Genomic DNA, 23,773 nt, shown 5'->3' with positions numbered 1-23,773 from the left:
AGAGTCCATCTTTCTGTTACTAATTTATGGCTTAAATTCATTGTGTTTAGAGAACATACTTTGTATCATTTTGATTCTTTTAAATTTGTTGAGGTTTGTTTTATGGCCCAGAATATGGTCCATCTTGACATATTCTGTGAGCACTTGAAAAAACTATGTATTATGTTGTTATTGGGTGAAGTATTTTATAAATGTTGATTTGATCCTGCACGATGATAGTGGTAGTGATATTTTCTCAAACCTTCTGATTTTCTGTCTAGTTCATCCATCCATTGTTGAGAGAGGGATACTGAAGTCTCCAACTGTAATTGTGGATTCATCCATTTCTCCTTTAGGTCTGTCAGTTATTCTTCATATATTTTACAGCAGTGTGTTTAGTACATATGCATTTAGGATCGCTACATCCTCTTGTTGGATTTTTATCAATATATAATAACCCTACCCCCTTTGCTTATAATTTTGTTTTCCTTGAAGTCTACTTTTTTCTGATATTAACATAGTTACTATTTTCTTTTGATTAATGTGTACATGATATGTCTTTTTCATCCTTCTATTTTCAGCCTGCCTTTATCATTATATTTGATATGTATTTGATATATCATTATATTTGATATATTCATTATATTTGAAGTATGTTTCTTGTAGTTATGTTTTTTAATCTGTCTATATCACATTTTTAATTGTATTTTACCACTTACATTTAATGTAATAATCTGTTTCAGCTTGGGTCTTCTATTTTCTCTTTTCAGTTTGTCTTTCATTTTTCATTTCTCTTTTCTTTCCTCTGCCTTTCTGTGGGTTATTTGACGATTCTTAAATTCTATTTTGTTTTATCTATACTTTTTGAATATGTCTCTTTATGTAGCATTTTTTGGTTGTTATAACTATATATTATGTATGTTACCTGTACATAACTACAGTCTACTGCTGTTATCATTTTACTAGTTCAAGTGAGGTGCAGAAACCTTACCTCTCTTTACATCTCTTTACCCTTCTCTCTTTATAACATCATCATCTTAAATATTTCCTTTACATCTGTTTAAAACCACATCAGACAGTATGATGATGTTTCTTTTAGCCTTCAAACTAATTTTTAAATAACGAGAAGTGAAGTTTATTTTATCCATTTTTAAAATTTCTTCCTTATGTTCTAAGATTCCTTCTTTTTCTGTTTAGAGAGTTTTCTCTAGCCATTTTTTTAGGGTAAGTCTGCTAGCAACATACTTTACTAGTTTTGTTTCATCCTTCGTGTCAAATTTTCTTTAATTCTTGAAGGCTATTTTTTTTTGCTGGATATAGGATTCTAGGTTGACAGTTTTTTCTTTCAGCATTTGATAAATGTGCTACTTCATTCCGGCCATTCATGGTTTCTGATGAAAAATCTATATATTGTCAATTGAATTGTTTTTCTCCTTTAGGTAAGATATTTTTCTTCCTTGTTGCTCTTTATCTATTTATCTATTTTTTTTTTTTTAATTTTCACAAGTGTTCAGAAGTATGATGTTTGAAAGTTTTCAAAAGTGTGATGTGTCTTGGTGTGGATTTCTTTGGTTTTATCCTATTTTTGTTTTGCTTATCTTTGGTTTCTTCTTTCTTTTCTCTTTCCAAGACCTCAGTGATAACAAATGTTAGATCTTTTCTTACAGTCCTAGAGGTTCCCTAGGAAAAGTTCTTTTTTTTTTTTTTCTCCCAGATCTGTTTTTTTCTCTGTTGCCCAGATCGAGCAATTTCTATTGCTTTGTCTGCGAGTTCATGGATTATTTTCCTCTATCCCTTCATTCAGCTGTTAAGTCCATCCATTGAGTTTTAGTTTTGGTTATTGTATTTTTCAGTTCTGAAGTTTTTGTTTCTTTCGTAGCTTCTATTTCTTTCCTGAGACTTTCTAGGTTTTTATGTGTTCCTAGCACATTCATAATTTCTCATTGGAGCAATTATTCTAATATTCTTGTCATCTCATTGTTGAAATCTCTTGATTTTTTTCATTCAGTCTGAGATCCTTATGGTTCTTGATATGATGAGAGAGTTTCATCATATTGGACATCAATGTCCATTAGTGGATGGACATTTGAACATTATTTTATGAAACTGGATCTTATTTAAACATTAGTTTTAGCTGGCTTTCTTTCGCATCACTCCAGCAAAGGAATGAGGACATCTGCCATCTTATTATTGCCAGATGGGTATCAAGTGCAGGTTTCTCTCCTGGCCTCTGTTGACCTCAAGGTAGAAGTATTCCTCATTACCTTTGAGTGGGATCAGAGTTCTGACCAACTCTGATCTCTGCAGACACCATGGTGTGGCTAGCCTTGTTACCCCTGGGTGGTAGTGAAAGGCCTGACTCCTCACTAGGCCTCCTCTGACATTACCACACTGGGGAGGGGAAAGGATGACTTATTGCTGGTTGGGGTAGATGTCCAGGCTCTTCACATGGTCTATACTGACACCATGGGGAGAGAGAGCTTCCTACTTGCCTTTCTCTTACAACATCTTAGTGGGTGAGTTGAGATGACTTGTTAAAAGCTTAGGGAAGGTTGAAGTCTAGGTTCCCAATTTGACCTTTGTTGGCGGGGGTGGGACCTATCTGTTTTTGTTGTTGCTGTTGTTTTCTGTGGTATTTGGGTGAGGAGAGAGATTATTGTTTATAAAATTTTTATGTTTTCCTAGGCTGCCACTTTCCTGATCCTTTAGCTAGGGAGAACAGGCTTTTAGTCTTTTTTTGTGTCTGCAGCCAATGGTGTTTCTGGTTGTCAGGCTCTTTAACTCCAATTCTGAGAAAATGAGACAAAATGAAAGTCCAGGAAGCTCATCACCATGTTATTCCTTGGGTCCTAAGATTCCTAGGTAGTTTGCCTTCTCTCTACCTTTCAGGGTCTTCTTATGTTTGATTTATATAATTCCCAGGAGAAGTAGCAGAAAATACATCTACTCCATCTTCCACAAAGCAGAAATTCATTTAATTTAACTATTTATATACTGTTTTTCATTTTTGTTCTGTTCGAGTTATTTTCTAATTTCCCACGTCATTTTTCTCTCTTGATCTATTGGATGTTTGGTATTATGCTGTTTAATTTCCAAGTAGTTGGGGGTTTCCCAGATTTTTTTTCCTTTTTTTTAGAGAGGGGAAAAAAGGGGTGGGGGGAAGAGGCAAGAGGGAGAGAGAACATCTTAAGCAGGCTCCACACCCAATGTGGAGCCTGATGTGGGGCTTGATCTTATGACCCTGAGTTCATGACCTGAGCCAAAATCAAGAGTCAGATGCGTAAACAACTGAGCCACTGTAAGTATTTTTATTTCTGTAAGTATTTTTCAATGTAATTTTCAGTAGTAATAATTGTATAGTATAGACCTAAGATCTAAGATGGAAGAAACTGTTTTCTGCATCCCAGCTTACATCCCAGCTTACTCTTCAGGAACACTCTTCTGTTCTTATTTCTTCTGATGATTATCTCTATGACTAGTGTAAGTGCAAAAATTAAAAGACAACCGATTTCTTGAATCTTCAATTTTAGTTAATGTTGACTTACTCTGTGCATCTAAGATGAGGATTTAGCTTATTACACTAGTTTTAGGGTTATTTTTAGAACTTTAGTAAAATTACTGTTTCTTGTTCCATTAATTTCTAATAGTATGTTCTCTAAGACATTAGCTAATTTTTTTCTTTTTACTTATTCAAAGATATTGAATAATCAGCAGTTTTCAGTCTCCTTGATGTTATGAAAAAGTAATCATGATAATGTAAATAGTATAAAGGATGAGGCAACAAGGAATCATTCAGTCTTATTTCACATTGCATAGATACAGTACGGAGAAGATCTAGATATGCTTGCAACCTTATATGGTACTTCAATGTTGAAATGAATGTCCATACTTTTTGTGTTCATAAGAAGATTAATTTCTCACACAAAGCTAAAAATGTTAAGCTTGGAATAATATATTTTGAAAAGGCAAAGCATTTAATGCTTAACTATATGCCAGCATGTAAACTCTAATCCCCCATCACTCCTGCAAGATGGTTATTATTAACATCATTTTAGAGATGAGATGGCCAAGGTTCAGAGGTTGAAGGATTTACTTCAGGATATCAAACCATAACTTGCAGAGTCAGAATTTAAGTTCAATTCTGACTTTAAAGCAGTGCTTTCTTATTATATCAAGCTATCTCCCAGAAAGGAATATAATTCTAGATTTAGCACATACATTTAATATGGTAAGTTCTTGTACGTGGATGATAAATACACAAGAGTATATATTACAGTTTTTTTGTATAAGGTCAGGTTTATAAAGTAAGTGATAAAATAATAAAATAATTTATACTTTTTGTATATGGAGAGATGTTTATGATGCTTGGTGATGTGTATTACATTAACATCTTACATAATATTATAGAATACTGGATCTAGCTATATGTTTTTATATACCAAGGGGGAGACTAGAGGGATGATCACCAGAATATATTTTTTTAATTTTTTATTATGTTATGTTAGTCACCATACAGTACATCATTAGTTTTTGATGTAGTGTTCCATGCTTCATTGTTTGTGTGTAACACCCATTGCTACATGCAATATGTGCCCTCCCTAATACCCATCACCAGCCTATCCCAATCCCCCACCCCGCTCCCCTCTGAAGCCTTCAGTTTGTTTCCCAGAGTCCATAGTCTCTCGTGGTTCATTCCCCCTTCTGTTAACCCTGCTTCATTCTTCCCTTCCTTCTCCTACTGATCTCCCTGCTATTTCTTATGTTCCATAAATGAGTGAAACCATATGATAATGATCACCAGAATATTAAAAATAGTTAGCTCTGGGTGGTTTTCACTTTCACTTTGAACTCTTTATCTTTTTATTCCTTTTCCAATTATCTTGCATTGTTTTTCCCAAATCTATAAATCAGTTTTCAAAAAACAATCTCCCAAGCATGAGCATTTTGTTTGTAGTTTTCTATGGTGGTTCTTTCCCCTTGTCTCTAAACTTCACAAATTGGGGCGCCTGGGTGGCGCAGTCGTTAAGCATCTGCCTTCAGCTCAGGGCATGATCCTGGCATTATGGGATTGAGCCCCACATCAGGCTCCTCCGCTATGAGCCTGCTTCTTCCTCTCCCACTCCCCCTGCTTGTGTTCCCTCTCTCACTGGCTGTCTCTAGCTCTATTAAATAAATAAATAAAATCTTTAAAAAATAAATAAATAAATAAACTTCACAAATTGGTTTGCAGAATGGGAAGAATTGGTTAATTAAACCTGCTTGGTCAAAGTTTTAATGAGCACAGGAGCTACTATTCCATATGCAGTTGGTTTTATATTTTTTAGGCTATGAAGCAAATAAATTCAGTAAATGAAATGTTATGAAATATTCCTGTATATCATTGTATTTTCCAATTAATCACCATTGTATTTTAATTATATGCTGTTTACTTATTTTATTGCTACTGTTATTTATGTTGTAGAATTGATCTCAGGACCATATTACAGAGATGGTGATCATAACAAATTTTTGTAGATGTGTGCTAATTAGTAATATATAACTTTAGTTTATTGTGTATATATGTATAATTTAAAAATTACTGTTTTCCAAGTGAAATTATTTAAATAAACTTATCAAAATTTATAATGTCAAAGGAAACCATCATAAAATAGTATTTTGGAAAAATTATTATTATGAAAATAGAATATTTTCTTCCATCATCTCTTTTTGTTTTTGTCTTTGTAGGTGATTATAGCCTTCTGGTATCGCACATTTGTGGGAATAATGAATTTATTTGGGCTAGAAGCTAAGACCTGCTGGAATGTCACCAGAGTAGAACCTTTAAATGAAGTTCAAAGTTGTGAAGGCATGTTTCTTTCTAAAATGCTGCTATGTTGTCATTAATTGTATGTATGTGCATATATGATATTCATTAAGTTGTCACGAAGTGATAGGTTAGTATTTGCTCTTGGGATCAAGATGACCCAGGGAGACACGAACCTCACTCTCACAGAGTTTACACATAAGTAGGGCATTAGTAGTTAACAATTGCGATGGATATTACAAATAAGAAAATGAGGTTGCTAAGGTTAAGAGTAAGGGAGAAGTTTTTCAAAAATAGGAACCAGAATATTCAGAAGTCCCAAGGCGAGAGAAAACTGAAAGCAGGCTAGACTTCTGTGTGCAGAGAGAGAAAGAGGGGAAAATGGTGTGAAACGATGCTAGGAATGTAAGCAAGAGTCAGAAAACAAAAGGCCACTTTCTGGCTAAGGATTTTATACTCTATTCATTGAAGAATTCTAGCAAGTTAGCATTTTAAGAACATTATTTTGCCTGTTATATGGAAAAGATATTAGTAAAGGACAAAAGTGGGTTCAGTGATGCCAGAGAAGAGACTTATGCTCTCAGCCCTTGATTGCAGGACAGATAACTGGAAAATGCAGATATTTGGGAGATTTTGGAAACAGAATTGACAAGATTTGGTAATCGATTGATGGGATAGGGGAAGGAGAGTGAAGTTATGTAACACTGGTTTCTGGCTTAAGTAACTGAGTTTCTTCGAAAGGTAAATACATTTTAAAAGTATCAGGTTTGCATTGCTACAGTAGTTTGAAGTACCTCGGAGACCTCAAAGTGGAGATGTCAAGTGGCTACCTGCCTGGATACATATAGGAAGAAGAAAGTTCTGGTCTGAATACAAACTTGGAGTTATCTGTATATATATAGATGATCATTGGACCTTGGAAGTGTAAGAATTTTCTTGAGGATTTCTGTATGAGACCTAGCAGTTTTTGGGTGGAGTCTTTTGGGTTTTCCACATAAAGTATCGTGTCATCCACGAAGAGAGAGTTTTACTTCTTCTTTGCTGATTCGGATCCCTTTTCTTTCTTCTGTTGTCTGATTGCTGAGGCTAGGCCTTCTAGTACTATGTTGAACAGCAGTGGTGAGAGTGGACATCCCTATCGTGTTCCTGACCTTAGGGGGATAGTTCTCAGTTTTTCCCCATTGAGAATGATATACACTGTGGGCTTTTCATATATGGCTTTTATGATATTGAGTCATGTTCCCTCTATCCCTACACTGTGGAGAGTGGTTAAAATTAACAAGTCAGGAAACAACAAATGTTGACGAGGATATGGAGAAAGGGGAACCCTCTTACGCTGCTGGTGGGAATGCAAACTGGTACCGCCACTCTGGAAGATAGTATGGATGTTCCTCAAGAAGTTAAAAATAGAGCTACCCTATGACCCAGCAATTGCACTAGTAAATATTTACCCAAAGAATACAAACGTTGTGATCCGAAGGGGCACCTGCACCCCAATGTTTATAGCAGCAATGTCCACAATAGCTAAACTATGGAAAGAGCCCAGATGTCCATCGACAGATGAATGGATAAAAAAGATGTGGTATATATATGTATATATATATATACATACACACACATATATGGTGGAATATTCCTCAGCTATCAAAAGGATGAAATCTTCCATTTACATCAACATGGATGGAACTGGAGGGTATTATGCTGAGCGAAATGAGTCAATCAGAGAAAAACAATTATCGTATGTAGAATTTAAGAAAGAAGACCTGATCTGAGGATCAGAGGGGAAGGGAGGGAAAAATAAAATAAGACAAAATCAGAGAGGGAGACAAACCAAACATAAGAGACTCTTAACTATAGGAAACTAACTGAGGGTTGCTGTGGGGGAGGGATGGGGTACCTCGGTGATGGACGTTAACGAAGGCACATGATGTAATAAACACTGGGTGTTATATGCAACTGATGAATTACTGAACTCTACATCTGAAACTAATGACACGCTATGTGTTAACTAATTGAATTTAAATAAAATAAGTAAAAATATTAAAAAAAAAGAATTTCCTTGAGAATATGCAGACTGAGAAAGGAAGAGGGCCTATGACAGAACCTAAGGTGATCCAACAGTGAAGAGGGGTGGTGTGTAACGGAGGAAGTTATTACAACAGACTGAAAAGGAACGGTCAGAGAAGTAGAAGGAATCAGAAAAGCCAGCCTTCGGATCTTGGCTCCATCAGTTATAGCTAAATAACTTTTGGCAAGCTATTTAAGCTTTCTATGTTCTGTTAGTAATGAGAGTATTTTCTTACTAACTAATTTCATAGATCTGAGAATTATATGTGATGATTGTACAGCACCTAATAGACTATATGTGTGCTTATACACACACACATTGTTTATACATGGGATATATTAGGAATTAAGGTTTTGTCTGTACATAGTGATGGATCAAATAACTAGGTCATCTCGTATAAACTAAAGGTGCTCCTTGAAGTCAAGGGCCATGTCTTACTCATCCTAGAGCCTAGCAAAGGATAAAAACAATGCAGTGGTTTTTCTCCTGTAATCATGCAGTGACTCCACAGAGAGTTCTAGATACTGAACAAGAGCAGCATGACCTAAACAAAGTGAAGCACCAACTAATCATTACAGTATAATAACACCTCATGTAAGGGGAAAGTACTTACGAAACTATTAAATAGAGCAGCAGTCTGAAGAGCAAATGTTTTCAGCAAGTTCAGGAACCCTTGATTACAAAGCACTGAGATAATTATGCCCAATTGCTTTATAGTCGTTTATTCATTAAATACTGAACAATCTGTGTCTTTTTAAAGGATTGGGAGACCCTGCTTGCTTTTATGTTGCTGTGATTTTTATTTTAAATGGAGTAATGATGGGATTGTTCTTCATATATGGTGCATACCTGAGGTAAGATTACTGTATTAAAAGAGCTTTCAGTGGGCTTATAAGGACTGGCTGACATTCTCTGATTAAATGAAAAGGATACGTATGAGATTGATTAATAGGAAATTTTATAAGTTTATTTTTTTTCAGAAACTTAGGTAATATCATGCAACCAGCAACTAGAGCTGTCATTAAACTATCTTAAAGGACTCTCTTTTATCCTTGTGGGGATTTTTTAAAACTAATTGATTCCTTAACAAAGTTTTTAATGAGAATACTTCTAGATGATATGTAAAAGTATTATAGTATTAGAGGAATCTTTGGTTGGCATTAGTGGCAGGGTATTTCCAATTTTAATGTCTGTACCTGTGAAATTAATAAAGGAATAAAAGAAAATGTGTATCACTTAGCAGACACTTATATACGATAGCCTATTTTTCTTGTTAATAGTACCACAATTTGGGTTGGGGTAGCCGTTGTCCAGTCTCAGGTGATAAGTTGAAGTTAATTACGACAATCATGTATTTTGTTTCCCGCTCTCCATTGCTTCTTGGGATAGCCATATGAGCTAGTTTTTCCAGTGAAAAATATGGTGAAATCAGTCTTTTTTACACCTAGGAAAGCATTTGTCTTTTTCACAGAAGGCTAGATTTCAACTGCCCCTTCTCTGTCTCCTGCTTTTAAACTTAAGTGTGATACCTGGAGCTGCTGCAGTCATCTTGTGACAGGTGGTAGCTACACTTTTGAGCATAGCATAATGTATAGAGATGTTGAATCATCATATTGTATGCCTGAAATTAATGTAACATTGTGTGCCAGTTATTCTTTCTATCTATCTATCTATCTATCTATCTATCTATCTATCTATCTATCTACATATGCCTAAGAAACTTTGTACATGTACACCAGGAAGTATATACAAGAATATAACAGTATTGTTTGTAATAGCTGAAAACTGAAAACAACACAAATGTCTAACCACAGAGAAATGTACACATTACCGTTCATTAATACAGTGGAATACTATACAATATTGAGAATGAGCTATAGCTGCACACATCAAAATGGACAACTCTTACAAATAATAGTGTTGAATGAATGAAGGTAAGCACAAACTTAAAAGATGCAACTTCCATTTGTATAAAGTTTAAGAACAGATTAAATCATAGTATCAATATGTGTATAGATGTGGTTATGTTAATAATCACAAAAGTCAGGATAGTGGCTGTCTGAAGGGGTGGTGAGTGGGAACTCAGGGTGTGATCAGCTTTCTACTCCAATGATATTATGCTTTTAGTTACAAGTATGTTCACTTTATAATTGTTCTAGGAACTAAAAAATTTTATGTACTTTTTAATGTATGCTTTATAGGAAAATATATACTCATCAGTATTTTGAGGGAAAAGAATTACTTTTATGTTGGCGGGCTTTAAAATATTCTATTTTTGGGGGGCGCCTGGGTAGCGCAGTCATTAGGCGTCGGCCTTCGGCTCAGGGCATGATCCTGGCGTTCAGGGATGGAGTCCCACATGGGGCTCCTTCTCTGGGAGCCTGCTTCTTCCTCTCCCACTCCCCCTGCTTGTGTTGCCTCTCTCACTGGCTGTCTATCTCTGTCAAATAAATAAATAAATAAATCTTTAAAATAAAATAAAATGTTCTATTTTTTGGGGATGCCTGGGTGGCTCAGTCCTTAAGCGTCTGCCTTTGGCTCAGGTCATGATCCCAGAGTTCTGGGATTGAGCCCTGTATTGGGCTCCCTGCTCTGCTGGGAGCCTGCTTCTGCCTCTCCCACTCCCCCTGCCCTTTCTCACTGGGTGTCTCTCTCTCTGTCAAATAAATAAAATAAAATCTTTAAAAAAGTGTTCTGTTTTTCAAATTCGCTCATATTGTGCTTTTTTTTAAATATGGAAAAGGTTACACAAGACTAAATTTTTTTAAAATTAATGTTTTTCATTGGGAGAGCTCAGGAGATGATGGTCTTCTCTAAATTGGTTACACAGTTCTGTAATATCAAATACATTATTACACTCCAGTCTTTGAGAAGGATATGTAGATACAACAAATGTTGGCTGTAAAAGTGTCACCAAAACTGTGAGGAGATTGGAAGTGATGGCATATGAGAAACAAAAAAAATGGAAATTGGGGGTGAATTGTATATTTCTTACCTTGGCCACTCTCCCCTGTTGGCCCTAACTTGGAAGGAAGAATAGAAATTTTGCATTTCTATTCTTTTTGTGGATAACAATAAATGGTAACATGCATATCCGACTTTATCAAGTCCAAAATTAATTGAGATTTTTCCCCTTCTTCTGATCAATACAAAGAATTTTAGGACACTTTGCTTCAAAAACAGCCCCTCACATCTTATAATTATTATCATAGTTTCGTGCCTCTATTACCCATCCACAGCAGGCACCCCGATTGGTGTTTATGTTGTCAAATCTTGCTTAGGTTTATAGCCACATGATCCTACCTTGTAGGCTGCAGTTGCTCTGCTTCTCACACCTCCCTGCTCACAATTTCTTTCTTTTCAAAGGCATCCTTTGGATTTCCTTTAGTGAAAATTTATTAAGGGTAAATCACTTCCCATTAGCTTTGCTTGTTTTGAGCTCATTCCTTCTGTTTTCCCGCCATTCATGTGGTATTTATTGTCTTCCAAATGTGAAGCTGTGATTACAGTGATGACAACTACAAAGAAAAGGCAACTTTAAGAAATTGTTCTTAATCTTTGATGATTATCTGCCATTCAGGATCTGAGTTTTGAATTCTGCATTGTTGTTTCTTTGGGACTCAACCAAAGAGTGTTTGCAGTAATTTAGACGGTTCAAAATCACTGCTAAGTGAAACTTCTGGGCTCTTATCTTTGTCTCTTAGTCACTGAAATCCAATTTCAAAAACAAAAACTGGCCTCCAGAAAATTTGAAGAATGCAGTATAGACTTTAAAATGCTGGCCTCCCTGTTAAAAATTTTTACGTTCACATCTTATTTATTTTATTTAGAAAATATTTTAAATACAACAAATTATAAAATTCAGATTACTTTATATGTATACTTTGTATACTTGTATATTCAAGATTAAAACATTACATGCATACTTTTGAAATTTTTGCATTATTTTATATGGTTTAGTACTATAGCATTTTAAATATAACCTTAAATTCTAAGATAATTTCGTAAAAAACCCCGTATATTTTTATGAATTATTAATATATACTCCTTTTTTTTTTTTTAACAGTGGGACTCAACTTGGAGGTCTAATTACAGTATTATGCTACTTTTTCAACCATGGAGAGGTTTGTTTTCTAGAAAATAATTTTTAAGATAGAAGGGGCTGTATAGGAACAAGGAAATATATTCGTCAAAACAATATATAATTGCATGTTATTTAGGACTTTGCAATATTTTATCATGTTAATATTCATATTTTAATCATGTTTATCCACATTTTTACATAATTATAATTTATGATGTGAAATATCTCGACCAATTTTTAGTGTCCCTATATTTTGTAGAAAAACCAAATACTCTATTTTGTTGAGAAAGGAAATACTGTATTTGAGTTCAGGTACTCTATATAAACATTATCTCATTTATTCTTGCCACACTTTTATGAAAAGTAGTTATTATCCTCATAGTAGAAGATACGACTGAAATTTATAGTGGTTATGTTACTTATGCAAGATTCCACATTCAATACCTGGTGAAACTGGGCTTCCCATTTTCCATCTGTCTGGCTCTAAAACCTTGCTTCCTTCAATTACATCGTGCTGCCTTTTAATTACACAAAATGCTGAAATCAGAATAGAAATTGACTAACTCAGTCCAATGGGATATAATCCACCTACAAAGAGCTCATAGAAACTTATTTAGAATATGTTAGATACATTCAACAATATACTGAGTATGTAACTTGTGCTAGATTCTGTTTGTTGCTAAGATGTGACAGTGAAAAGTGGGAGAATATGACTGCTAGCTTTTGGAAACAAAATGTGTAATATGTTGTGGTATGGGTTATGTAGGGTTGAAGTTTTTATCCATTTCTACTAGGAAAGGTAAATAATTGGCGAATTTTAGAAAATCAGACAAAGGAATCATAAAAATTATACATAAATAAATATATAAACTTAAATAAATGCATTGTCATTTACCAATGTGTTCATGTAAAGACAAAACATTTTCTCTGAGTATTCCAGATGAATTGACTTTCTTGTACATACCATAATCCATCTTTTAAAGTTTAGTTTTGGTTTCTTGGAAGAGGAGTAATAAGAGTTAATAAGACTTTCAATTCTCTCTAGAATTTTAGAATTCTTGATATAAAACTTTAATATTCTAACTCATGTCTTAAAAATAATTTTAAAGTCTACAAAATGTCAATACTTTCATTTATGAATCACATTAGTGACTTCCAAATACTTCCGGGTGTTTTTCAAAATTTACAGTTAAGTCTTTTAAAGGTATATTTCACAAATTCAGAGACAATCTTAATTATTTGTAGTGTGTGTCTGTACTCATTAAACTTGTTATGTATAAACTCTCTTGGTGTTTGTGAATGTCTTACATGACACTTGGTTAGATTTTTTCTTGGCATACATACATGCCAAAGCCCTGAGATGCCAGGGTCCTCACTATAGAGCTGGAATGTGGATCTGGTTTTTCAGTTTGTCCTTTAGGTTTTCTTATGTTTGGCATTCTTATGTTTTACTTGCTTTCTGGACTTTCTAGTTAATGGCTCTCTATCTAATGCCTGTATGCCCGTTAAGAGAGCTCCAGAAACTTAGAAACTATCCCAGCCATTCAGAAATTAATGAGCCTAGTATTAGAATTATTAAAACCAGCCTACTCATGATTTTTAGAGTTATATTTATTGTGATGGAACATAAAGTGAAGTAAGTGTTTTGTTGATTTCAGGCTACTCGTGTAATGTGGACACCACCTCTCCGGGAAAGTTTTTCATATCCATTTCTTGTACTTCAGATGTGCATTTTGACTTTGATTCTCAGGTAATTTTTATCTATAAAATAAATCTAATTAAATTATAAGTCAAGTTTCTAAAAATATACTTCAACCTATGAAGTTATAATTATCAAATTTAGTTTTCCTTTTATTTTTAGTTACTTTAAAAATAGAGTATCCAGTTGAGAAAATAATCTAAAATTACTGTGTAAAAAATTGCTTTCCATTTAAGAGTCTAAACTATAAATTCCTACAAAGATGGTTTATTTTCCAATTTTTGGAAGTGATTTTAGTCTGACCAGTCAGGGGTTTCATGGAATGAAATGTGTTAACTATGATATTTAGGATTGTAGCTTTGAGTACATATGCTATATACTCTGTAGCTTAGCCAAAAGTCACTTTTGTTTGGTAAATATAAGATAACTGAGAACTTAATATATTTTGTGATAATATTACTAAACGATACGAACATTTAAAATTTTGTTTTTGAAAATTTATATACCATAGTATAAGGATTTATCAAAATCAAATACAACTTTTATAAAAAAGAACAGCTACAGTTTTGTTATTTACATAGTGTTTACATTTCTTTTTTCATATTTTAAAAGATAACTAAAACCATCTGTGGTAAAAGGTGTTGGTTACTGACACATCTTCTAATTGCAGACTGGACAGTTTAAACTTCAACATACAGTAGTTTATAACTGTGTTTTAGAATTCTTTTTCAGTCATTGTTTTAATTTTTTTCTTTACAATGTTCTCATAGTTGTTAACTTAATATTGCACCAACACTTACACTTATCTTCATTGCTTTTGGAATCTAAAAGCAGTGGTACGTAAAACTGTTGCTGCTTGTATAGGCTACATATTTTGAGATATGCAGGGTCAATTCACACTCCATTTTCTGACCCCATTGCTGGAGTATTAAATTTCTAGGATCATGCATAGTGAAAGGAAAATAAACTTTTATGTTTTAAGTATTTTATTTATCGATAAACTAGATATAATATTTAAAGCTCTAATTAAGATTGTTTTATGCTAAGCATTTTTATAACCCAAGTATTTTCACTTCTTTTTAATGGGCTTTTAAGTTTAACTATATTTTGTTATCTTATATCAAAGGTAAGGGGTCATTAGATTTCATCATTTTTCAGTTAGCTTTTCTGTGTAGTGATAGGCTACTTTTATGGTAAAACTTATTGGTATCAATTCTCTCTGTTAAGGACCTCGAACAATGATAGAAGGCATTTTATTGCACTCTGTCTTTCCAATGTTGCTTTTATGCTTCCCTGGCAGTTTGCTCAGTTTATACTTTTTACACAGGTAAGATGATTTTAAACTAATTTAAGTTGAATGCAAGCTGTACTTGGTTGTTTTTATAGAAGTTTTATAATGTCATTATGTTTCTGCCCTAATAGATTTTCAAAATGTGGAATAATTATAAAGTTTACATATATGTATGATTTTTGAAAAAATTATGTAAATCTATATTCTATTAATGTATTCATTTAGTTAGGCAGATCTTAATGATCAACATGCAAAAGACCTTTTCCTATTATTTTAATCCACAGTTTTTCTTGCTTGTATTTGAGATGATGTCTATAAATTTGCCTGTAGATTTTCCTTTTATCTTAGGAATCATTTTGGATGCCAAGCTACACAACATGGTAAGGGCCAATCCTACTCTTCATGGTAAGGGGTATCTGCTTCTAATCTAGCTAACTGTTGGCTCTTTGCCTGAAGAGCAGAATCTTACTGGACACATTTCCTCAGAGCTTCAAGCATGACATTACTTGAGTGAATTTGAGGCCATATCCTGTTTCCCAAACAACTAAGTAACTAATGGCAAGAAACTGAGCTGGGGAAGTAGTAAAAGGTTGATTTTGATGAAATTTCGTAATACCCAAATTTTACATTTGAACTCCTGTCCACATGACTAACCAACACTGATAATAATAATGTTCTCTATTGGCAGTGAGAAACTGTGCTAAGAAGGCTTGTGCTGCTAGTTATCTACAAAAATTAAATTATAACCTTAACTTAATAGGTGCTGCATGTTTAAAGTATTCTCTCTGGTTTACTTCCTTATAGTTGGCCCTTCCAGGTTGTAACACAGAAAGTCTGTGGTTTTGATTATTTGCACATGCCAACATAGATTTCTAATGTGCATCACTTCCTTGCAAGCACATTTATTAATTCACTGGTGCTGATGAGACTGTTTCAAGCAGTTGTTTGGGTAATTTTGATATTGCTTTAATGATTTTCTCTCCATTCAAAACATGTGCTAGGCTTTTAGTTTTTGGTGTTTTTTTTTTTGTCTTTTTTCTTTCATTATTGAGATATAATTGATAAGTAACATTTTGTAAGTTTAAGGTATACAATATGTTGATTTGGTATAACATTATTATGTTTCAGTATGATTACCACCTTAGTGTTAAACATATCTATTATGTTTACATAATTATTATTTCTTTTTTTGTGGTGAGAGAATTTAAAAGTTAGCCTCTAAGCAACTTTGACGTGTATAATACAGCATTGAATATAATCACTATGCTGTGTGTTAGATCTCTAGAACTTATCCATGTTCTAGTTGCAAATTGGACCGTCTGTCTGAGGTTTCTCTTATCCCTCCACCCCTTAGGCCCTCATAATCACAATTCTACTCTTCGTTTTTACAAGTTAGGCTTTTTTAGATTTCACGTAAGTGATACCATAGTATCTGTCTTTCTCTGTCTGACTTACCTCACTTAACATAATGCCTTCAAGGTCCATTTACGTTAAATTTTGCGTATAGGTAACAGAGAATTAAAAGTTAGCTTACAGAAGAGTTTTATGTTCAATTTCAATTTTATGTTTTCAATGCAGAATGCACTCATCCTTGATTTCAGGAACAAAATTGGTCCAAGGCCTGAATTGATTCAAAACTCTTTTTTGTTTCCTGGAAAAAAAATTTTACCCATCCTCAGACCTACTCACCTTGAGGCTAGTATCTAGGATCATGATGAAACCTTCATCTGGAGGGAAGAAGAGAAGTCCATTTTCTATAGTTTCACAGCAGAATGTTGACTCTGTTTGCTTGTATCTAAATGAGAGGGTTCTCTTTTCACCCAGCAATTCAAATAACAACATTTCAGCAACTGAGTAGAATTTTCACCCATGAAGTTTTTCTCTCTGCCAAAGCTTATTTCTGATACTTAAGAAAGGTGGTCTAGACTTGGATATCCTAACAATATTGGTCTATGAGAGGAAAGAAAGGTAGACTTTGGTATTAGAGTTTATTTCATTTAATCCTTAAGGAGTCCAATCAGATGTATATTACAGATAAAGACACAGAGGCTCAAAGATTAAATTAAAATAAAGTCTGTCCAATTGCAAAGCTCCAGCACTTTCCAATTATTTTTGTTGCATCTCTAAGGCCTTTGAATTCTTCTCTATTGAAGGTTATACACTTGGCTATATTATCTTATTTCCTTGCTAAAATGCCTTCAGCTTTCACGAAACATTAATAAAAGAAATATCCATTTGAAGAATATTTCTGTACCTTTTGTGAAACTATAATTAGTTGAGTGTACTCTGTTATCTAATTGCTTTCCTATATAAGTACCTGTATGACACATTTTTCATAATTAGCGTCAAGATTAATTTTCCTCACAAGGTGGATTTATGAATTGCCTTTTAACTGTAACTACTCTATTAAATGAGCTGGACTCAACAGGAGACAAGCAGAAAGCAACTCCATTTTTTTCTTCCTAATGCTTCTTAAAACCTGTGTTCTAGACTTGTTTCCCCCCACACCCCCCAAATATAGATTAAATCTCAGGAGGTTCCATACATATTCTTTTCCTTTTCATTTTGAAGAAAAGCTTCATTTCAGTAAAATTTTTTTTGAGATCTTTGAAATTTTGTGTCTTTTGACCACAGACGGTTTTATATATGTTTATTTAGTTCTTGTTTAATTTCCTTTAAAAATATTACATAGACTTTTAGAGATTTTACAGATGTTTCATTAGATTTGTTCCCTTATATAGGAAAGCAGTTGGATAATAGAGTACACTCAATTTTCTACTTTTGATATATTTTAAAAGATTGGGTATTTTATATTTGTTAGGTATATAGTCCTACATGTGTTAATTAGGTAAAGTCCGTTAATTGTGCTATTCAAATTTTTTAGATATCTACTATTTTTGTTTATTTCAGTTACTAGAAGAGGAATCTAGTTTTCCTAGATTACTCTTAAAATCTTCCACTTTTAACATTTGATTTGTCTATGTCTACTTTCAGTTCTGCAAATTCTTTAAATATTTTGATGCAGTATTACGATGTGCACAATTGCTAAACATTCTTTCCATTTCTATGTAATGTGCCTTAAAAAATTTTAAGTGCATCTGTGTGTGTGGTAAAAACACTTAACATGAGACATTCCCTCCTCAAAGACTTGTAAGTGCAGATAGAGTACAGTATTGTTATCTACAAGCACAGTGCTGTGCAGCTGACCTCCAGAGTTTATGGATATTGCATAACCGAAATTGTATATGCATTGATTAGCAACTTCCCATTTCCTCCTATCCATCCAGCCCCTGGCTATCACTATTCTATTCTTTGCTTCTATGTGTTTGACTATTCTAGATACCTCATAAAGTGGAATCATGTGGTATTTGTCCTATGACTACCTTATTTCACTTAGCATAATGTTTCATTCATATCGTTCCATGTTACAGGATTTCCCTCTTTTTTAAGGCTAATGATATGCCATTGTATGTGTACCACACACTTTTTAATCATTTATTCATTGGTTGTGATTTAGGTTATTTGCACACTTTGGTTTTTTTTTTTTCCTGTTGTTTGACTTTATTTAACCTTATGCAAATATTAATTTTTCAATTAAAAAAAGCTACCATAGAAACATTCCAAGGTAACATGGCTCCAACATAATTATTTCTTTTTTTAATAATAATATTTTTTTATTATGTTAGTCACCATACAGTACATCCCTAGTTTTTGATGTAAAGTTCCATGATTCATTACTTGTGTATAACACCCAGTGCACCATGCAATACGTGCCCTTCTTAATACCCATCATCAGCCTATCCCATTCCCCCCCCCAAAGCCCTCAGTTTGTTTCCCAGAGTCCATAGTCTCTCGTGGTTCATTCCCCTTTTTTTTACCCCCCCTTTCTTCTTCCCTTCCTTCTTCTACCGATCTTCCTACTTCTTATGTTCCATAAATGAGTGAAACCATATGATAATTGACTTTCTCTGCTTGACTTATTTCGCTTAGCATTATCTCCTCCAGTCCTGTCCATGTTGCAGCAAATGTTGAGAAATCATTCTTTTTGATGGCTGAGTAATATTCCATTGTATATATGGACCACATCTTCTTAATCCAGTCATCTGTTGAAGGGCATCTCAGCTCCTTCCACAATTTAGCTATTGTGGACGATGCTGCTATGAACATTGTCCACACTTTGGATACATGAATAGCGCTACAGTGAACATAAGAGTGCTAATATCTCTCAAGATTCTATTTTCAATTCTTAAAATTAATACCTAGAAATGTGATTGCTAGATTATAGGATAGTTCTATTTTCGATTTTTTTAAGAAATTTTTTTAAAGATTATTTATTATTTGAGAGAGAGAGAGAGAGAAAGAGATCATGAGCAGGGGGGAAGGGTAGAGGGAGAAGCAGACTCCCTGCCGAGCAGGGAGCCGGATATGGGACTCGATTCCAGGACCCTGGGATTATGACCTGAGCCAAAGGCAGACACTTAACCAATTGAGCCACCCGGGTGCCCTGTTTTCAATTTTTTGAGGAACCTTCATGCTGTTTTCCATAGTGGCTGCACAATTTTGCATACGCATCAACTGTATGAGTTTTCTTTCTTTCACATCTTCATTAATAACTTGTTGCCTGTTTTTTGATAATAGCCATCCTAATGGGTGTGAGATAACATATCATTGTGGTTTTGATTTGTATTTCACTGATAATTAGTGATATTGAGCATATCTGTTAGCTATCTGCATATCTTCATTGGATAAATACCTGTTCAAGTCCTTTGCCCATTTTTTAATAAGTTGTCTTTTCCCAGAGTACTATGAGTTCTTTTTATATATTTTGGGTATTAACCTCTTATCAGATATGTGGTCTGCAAATACTTTCTCCCGTTCTATACATTGTCTTTTTACTCTGTTGATTGTTTCCTTTGCAGAAGCTTTTTAATTTGATGCAATCTTATTTGTCTGTGTATCTGATAAGGGATTAATATCATCAAGCAGATAAGAGATAATGAGTGTTAGGATGTAATAGGAAGGTAGTGAACCCTTCTGCTCTGTTGGTGTGAATTTAAATTGTACAGCCACTGTGGAAAAGAGTGTGGAGGCTCCTCATAAAATTAAAAACAGAACTATCATATGATCTAGCAATTCCATTTTTAGGTATATATCCAAAAGAAATGAAAGCAGAATATGAAAGAGATATTTGCACTTCCATGTTTATTACAGCATTACTCACAACAGCCAAGATACGGAAACAACTAAGTGTCTGTCAACAAATGAATGCATAAAGAAGATGGGATATATATATCTCACATACACATAAACAGAATGGAACATTCTGCTGCAAGAAAGAAGGAAATCCTGCTATTTGTGACAACATAGATGGATGTTGAGGGCCTTGTGCTAAGTGAAATAAGTCAGGCAGAAAAAGATAAATACTGTATCATGTCACTTATATGTGAAAACTAAAAAAGCCAAACTAGCAGAAACAGACTTGAATGATGGTTACCAGGGTGTGGGGGGTGGGAAATAGGGAGCTATTGGTCAAAGAGAATTAGAAGACGAATGGGGGTGCCTGGGTAGCTCAGTTGGCTAAGTGTCTTACTCTTGATCTCAGCTCAGGCCTTGATCTCAGGGACATGAATTCAAGCCCTGCTCTGGGCTCCACACTGGGTGTGGAGTTTACTTAGAAAGAAAAGAAAAAAGAAGATGAATGAGTTTTGGGGATCTAATGAACAGTGAAGTGATTATAGTTAACAATATTGTTTTATGTACTTGAAAGTTGCTAGGAGAGTAGATCTTAAATGTTCTTACTGCTTAAATGAAATGGGAGTTTCGTGACATAATGGTTTTAGCTAACACTGCAGTGGTAATCACATTGTAATATGTAAGTGTATCCAATCAACATGTGTACACCTTCAACTTAAACAGTTTTAGAAGTCAATTACATATTAATAAATCTGGAAGAAAAGTAATAGGGGAGTCCTTGGTAGGACTGGAACCATTTTAAACCTGCCTTATCTGTTTTTGGGGGAGGAGGTGGGTAGTGGGGTATTTATGCCGGGAGAGCAAGAAATGACAAAGGGTTTGAGAGTAAGATTTTAGCCCCAAAGTCCCAAATTCTGTGTAGTTGATTTATAGAACTTTTAACAATTGATGCATTCTCTGACTCTGAGATTTGATGGTATCTTTTTGTTGTGCTGAACTTGCTTTATGAGGTACTTGATAATGTGTTGAAGAGAGGTTTGATGAGCTATTTGTCCTTGCCCATTTTTCCCTACCACTGAGTCAGTTCCTTTAGGGTGGAGATGGCATTGGTATTCTAACATCCATTGAAGGGATTTGAATTTATAGCATTGTTTTTAAGAAAACTATTTTAAGCTCTGAGTAACTAAGGTGTAAGCAAAGCTCTGGGAAACTATATTCAGGTAAATTGATTATTACTTGAAAGTATTACCATCTTCAGCTGTTTAAAAACAAACGTCTCCTTGGGATACTTGAGTGAATTATCTGTTGTTTTTGTGCTTACAAATTTTTTTGAAATTGTACAGTGAACTCCTAACCTCATTACTACTGAATGTTAAATTGCACAGGACTTTTCTCTCCAAAGGCCCAAACTAAAGAATTCCTGGGCCCAGTCATAATAATGACTGCGAATGCAGTCCTCTAAAATAAAAGAAATGGTAATACTGTAATTTGTGGTAGAGCTCTACAATTTTTAATTTAATAAAATATAACGCAAGTAAAATGTTTGGTAGTTGGAATCATAGAGCATATTGCCTTTTCACTCTGGCTTCTTTCATTTAGCAGTAAGCATTTAAGGTTCCCCCATGTCTTTTCATGACTGGATAGCTAATTTTTTTTATTTTTTTAATTTTTTAAAAAAGATTTTATTTATTTATTTGATAGAGATAGAGACAGCCAGCGAGAGAGGGAACACAAGCAGGGGGAGTGGGAGAGGAAGAAGCAGGCTCATAGCGGAGGAGCCTGATGTGAGGCTCGATCCCATAATGCCGGGATCATGCCCTGAGCCGAAGGCAGACGCTTAACCGCTGTGCCACCCAGGCGCCCCTGGATAGCTAATTTTTTATACTGATGAATAATATTTCATTGTATGGATATACAACATTTTGTTTATTCATTCACCTCTTGAAGGACATCATGGTTGCTTCCAGGCTTTGGTGATTCTATAAACATTTGTTTGCAGGTTTTGTATGCATATAAGATTTTAACTTAATTGGGTAAATACCTGGGAGTGTGATTGGTGGATTGTATTGTAAGGCTATGTTTAATTTATAAGAAATTGCCAATCTTATCAGGTTTTTGGATTTCAACAATTCTAATACTTATGTAGAAGTATGTCCTTGTTGCTTTAATTTACAGTTGCCTAATAGAATATTACATTTACCATCTTTACATGGTAAATAACATGTGGTTATTTGCTATCTGTATATATTCTTTGGGTAAGATATTTATTCAAGTCTTTTGCCCATTTTTAAATTGGGTTATTATTTCTGAGTTTTAAGAGTTCTTAGTATATTTTGCATACCAGACCTTTATCAGATACGAGTTTTGCAAAGATTTTCTCACAGTCTCTTCTTTGTCTTTTAATTTGCTTAATTGTGTTTTTTGCAGAACTGAGGTCTTTAATTTTAAGAATGTCCAATTTATTAATTTTTTTCCATGGGTCATGCTCCTGATTTTATATCTAAAAACTCATTATCAAATAAGGTCATCTAGGTTTTCTCCTTATGTTATCTTTTAGAAGTTTCATAGTCTGCATTTTAAATTTAGGTCTAAGATCCATTTTGAGTTACTTTTTTTTGGAAAGGTATAAGGTCTAGGTCTAGGTTCATCTTTTGTGGATGGAAGTCCAAGTCTTCCAGCCCATTTCTTGAAAAGACTGTCATTTCTCCATTGAATTACCTTTGTTCCTTTGTCAAAAGTTTATTTGCTTGTAATTGTGTGGGTTTGTTTCTGGGCTTTCTGTTTTATTGCATTGTTTAATTTGTCTATTATTTTTCTAATACTATGCTGTCTTGATTACTGCAGCTCTTTGGTAAGTCTTAAAGTCAGCTAGTGTTCAGCTCTTTAGAGTTTTCTTTTTGTCTTTGATTGTGAGCCGTTTTTACCACAATATCCCTAACTGTGGTCAAGTTTTTGTTTGTTTTAATTTATCTCGTTGGGGATTTGTAATATTTTATGAATCAGTGATTTCTTCTATAAATGTTGAGAACGTCTCAGATATACTCTCTTTAAATATAGCTCTTGTTTCATTCCTTCATCCCTTTCTGAGATATACAGTATAATGTATTAGACCTTTACACTGTGTGTTCTGTATTTAGTATGTTCTTTCATATGTTTTTCATCTCTTTATCATTTTATACTTTTTTCTAAATGTTTTCTTCTGACCTAACTTCCAATTTTTCACTTCTTTGGTTGTGTTTAACTTGCTTTTAACTCCATCTTTGACTTCTTAATAGTGATTATTGTAATATTTAAACATTCCACTTTCTATTATTCACTTTCTATTCCAATACTCTCCTGGAATTTTCAATATTATCTGTTATTTCCTTGCACATATCAAAAGGAAAGTCTATGTCTGATGGTGCCAAACATGTTTTTGAATAGTTTGCAAGCAAAGAGTGGTTTTTACATTTTTTAAAGTGTCGTTTAAAAAAATAGAAGAAGAATATACAACAGAAACTGTATGTGGCACACAGAGCATAACACATTTACTATCTGACTTTTTACATAAAAAATCTACTGACCCATGAAGTAGATTCTTTATGGATCTGTTTCTAGTGATAATGTCTTATCACCTATATCTGGTTAGTTTTGATGTGGTGTTGGATATTGTACAT

The 23,773-nt window shown here is 34.0% G+C and overlaps 1 protein-coding gene across 6 annotated transcripts in view; it reads left to right on the top strand.

Annotated features, from left to right (window-relative positions):
• Positions 1-23,773, top strand: part of DPY19L2 (dpy-19 like 2) — an 87,368-nt gene that overhangs the window by 13,926 nt on the left and 49,669 nt on the right. For 4 of the 6 annotated variants that reach the window (XM_034670369.1, XM_034670375.1, XM_034670362.1 and 1 more), the window contains exons 5-11: positions 5,704-5,824; positions 8,611-8,704; positions 11,917-11,974; positions 13,593-13,684; positions 14,861-14,960; positions 15,273-15,304; positions 22,962-22,968. In XM_034670369.1, the coding sequence (XP_034526260.1) occupies positions 5,704-5,824; positions 8,611-8,704; positions 11,917-11,974; positions 13,593-13,684; positions 14,861-14,960; positions 15,273-15,304; positions 22,962-22,968 (504 nt within the window). The remainder of the gene's footprint in view (positions 1-5,703; positions 5,825-8,610; positions 8,705-11,916; positions 11,975-13,592; positions 13,685-14,860; positions 14,961-15,272; positions 15,305-22,961; positions 22,969-23,773) is intronic. The other 2 variants (XM_034670379.1, XM_002918648.4) reach the window with 2 other exon arrangements.

The sequence above is a fragment of the Ailuropoda melanoleuca genome, chromosome 1 (genome assembly GCF_002007445.2).
Source record: "Ailuropoda melanoleuca isolate Jingjing chromosome 1, ASM200744v2, whole genome shotgun sequence".
In the NCBI taxonomy this organism is placed as follows: domain Eukaryota; kingdom Metazoa; phylum Chordata; class Mammalia; order Carnivora; family Ursidae; genus Ailuropoda; species Ailuropoda melanoleuca.
This window is presented reverse-complemented; position numbering and strand designations above follow the sequence as displayed.